The sequence below is a fragment of the Bison bison genome, unplaced genomic scaffold (genome assembly GCF_000754665.1).
Source record: "Bison bison bison isolate TAMUID 2011002044 unplaced genomic scaffold, Bison_UMD1.0 scf7180017864093, whole genome shotgun sequence".
NCBI lineage: Eukaryota > Metazoa > Chordata > Mammalia > Artiodactyla > Bovidae > Bison > Bison bison.
In genome coordinates this window covers 2,012,730-2,015,079 of record NW_011494665.1, presented here as the reverse complement: position 1 = coordinate 2,015,079, position 2,350 = coordinate 2,012,730, and the positions used below count along the sequence as shown (strand labels likewise).

General features: G+C 54.0%; 1 protein-coding gene across 1 annotated transcript in view; it reads left to right on the top strand.

Annotated features, from left to right (window-relative positions):
- DCST1 (DC-STAMP domain containing 1) overlaps window positions 1-2,350 on the top strand; it is a 15,460-nt gene that overhangs the window by 8,359 nt on the left and 4,751 nt on the right. The window contains 2 exon segments of the mRNA XM_010838315.1: window positions 6-86; window positions 2,116-2,272. Coding sequence (XP_010836617.1) covers window positions 6-86; window positions 2,116-2,272 — 238 coding nt within the window.

Here is a 2,350-nt window from a genome sequence, read left to right as displayed (position 1 = left end):
GTGAGGCGCCAGGAGGCCCAGCTCGAGCGGACCCTGGGGCTGCTGCACGTGCTGCTCTCCTGCACCTTCCTGCTGGTCCTCCACTCGTGAGTCCTCAACCTCTGCTCCGAGCTAGCCTCCCCGCCGGCCTTGCCCTGAGGGAGGGCCAGGAATGGGGCTGCAGAGCCCTCCTCGACTGAATCTGAACGCTCTTCGCCTTTGACTTTGCCTTTTTACAAAGCTGGGTTCGTTGTTTACACAAAGTTAAAGGAAATGTGGACATTTTGTCAGAAGAAACGTTACCCCATGTTCCCACCACCTTAAAAGGGCGACCGTCTTCATTTATCTACCTCCTTCCGGCCTTTATCCCAACGCTGACTTCTTTTTTTTTTTTTAACTTTTAGCTTTGACTTTTGATTTTTTTTTTTCTTGCCCTTCATATTCCCCTTGGCTCTGACTTTGTGCCATTTTTATCGTCCAATTCTGCTTTCATTTTCTCCCGCCTGCTGTGTTGGCAGCTACTTTCCCTCCATTTGGACCAAAGTCCTCAACCCCACCCAGCCTGGCGTCCAGCTGGACTGCGCTGGGCCTCACTCTGCTTCCCTGCCGACCTCTGGACCCTCTGTTTCCTGTCTGTAGCCCCATGTGCCTGAGATGGGCAGGGGCTGGACAAGGGCAGCCGCAGGGGTTCTTGCTCCTTCTGCCCCTGTCCGTGGGGCCTAGACTGCAAGTGAGTGTTTATGTGTGTGTCCAGAGCCCTGTGGGAGGACAGAGATGAATGAGCCATGGTTCTGCCCACAAGACGCTCATGGTTGAGGGGAGGTAGAAGAGGCGTCCACAAGACAGAGATGATTCAAAGGCTGTACTATGGACAGATATGGGAGCTGAGGAAGTGCCGCTGAAAGGGCCATAACTGAGCTTCAAAAGGCTGCAGATGGGGAGCCACAGCCAAGAAGAGGAAAAGTATTCTCTTGGGTCAGGAATCCAGCATTTGTGGCATGTGGAAGGCAGAGGCTGTGGTTGAGGACCGGGCATAGTCAGAACAGTCTGGAAATCCCTGCAGGAGGGTCCTGAACTGCCCCCCAGTGGCAAGGTTGCAGGCCGTACTGGAGCAGCCTGGAGGCAGGGAGGCCAAGGTGGGTCAGAGGTTAGGGAGCCAGGCTGGAATGGAGGTGGGGGTGGGGGGCGTGGCAGGAAGTTGGCCTGAAATGGAGGGAGGTGGGGGAAGGTGCAGAGCCAGCTTGCGGAGGGAAGGAAGGAGGTACAGAGTCAAAAGCCACTTCCAGGCTTTCAACCTGGGTGAGGTCACTCATTGGAGGGGCTGAGCCGGGGAGGGGAGGAGACCCGGCTCCGCAGGCCCAGACCAGCAGTGGTAGTGCTTCCCACAAGGGGGCGCTCACAGTCTTTCTTTGCACTTACAGACATTTCTATCTGAAAGGCAAAGATTTTTACAGGGTCCCAGAACCAATAGCATTGGAAATCATGTTTCACAGTTTACAGAGCTTATTTAATGTACTTTTACAGTTTTAAACACATTTCCAACAATTAACATTTTTCCTCAGGAAACTGAAGCATTATGTGGGACTTTGAGAGATACACAGAAAAGCTAGGTTTGCGCGTGCACACACGCTCACACAGAAAACATCGCTTTACTCAGGGGTGCATCAGAGGAGAAGGGAAATGATGGTTGAAATGAGTTTTGCTTCAAGTGAGCTCCCAGGAGATGTTTTGAGGGCTCAGCCAAGAGGCAGGGGCATGCGAGGTGGACGTGGGAGTCAATGCATCGGGCGATTTCTGCATCCTTGAGGGATTTTCCTTGTCTCCCTCCTTTGCTCCTAATGTTTCCTCTGCTTGATATTCTTCCTGAAAGTTCCATGCCTAGGAAACCTTCCCCTACCTCCCAGGCACACACTTACACAGCCCCCCCTCCCCTCCTCACCTTTGTTATGTCTCAGCAGAATGTGCATGCGTGTTTTTCTCTGGACTGTGGGGGTGCTGGAGGGCAGGGCAGGGCCTTCTCCTAGGACATAGACGGTGCTTGGTGCATGCTGGGTGGTCAGCTGACTGACCACAGCAGGGAAGCCCAGGGTTGGGGGTGAGTAAACCTGGAGGCGATGGAGACACCCTCACCCACAGGTGCTTCTCCTACATGGACAGCTATAACGGGGACATCCGCTTTGACAACATCTATATCAGCACCTACTTCTGTCAGATCGATGAACGCAGGAAGAAGCTAGTGAGTGTGCGCAGCCTTGCCCAGGAGTGCCCTGTCCCGTTCCCTGGGTGCCTTCCAGCTCTAGGAGGGCAGAAGGGAAGAGGAGAGGGTGCTCAGTGTTTCTCACCGTGGGGACGTTTTTCCCAGGGCAAGCAG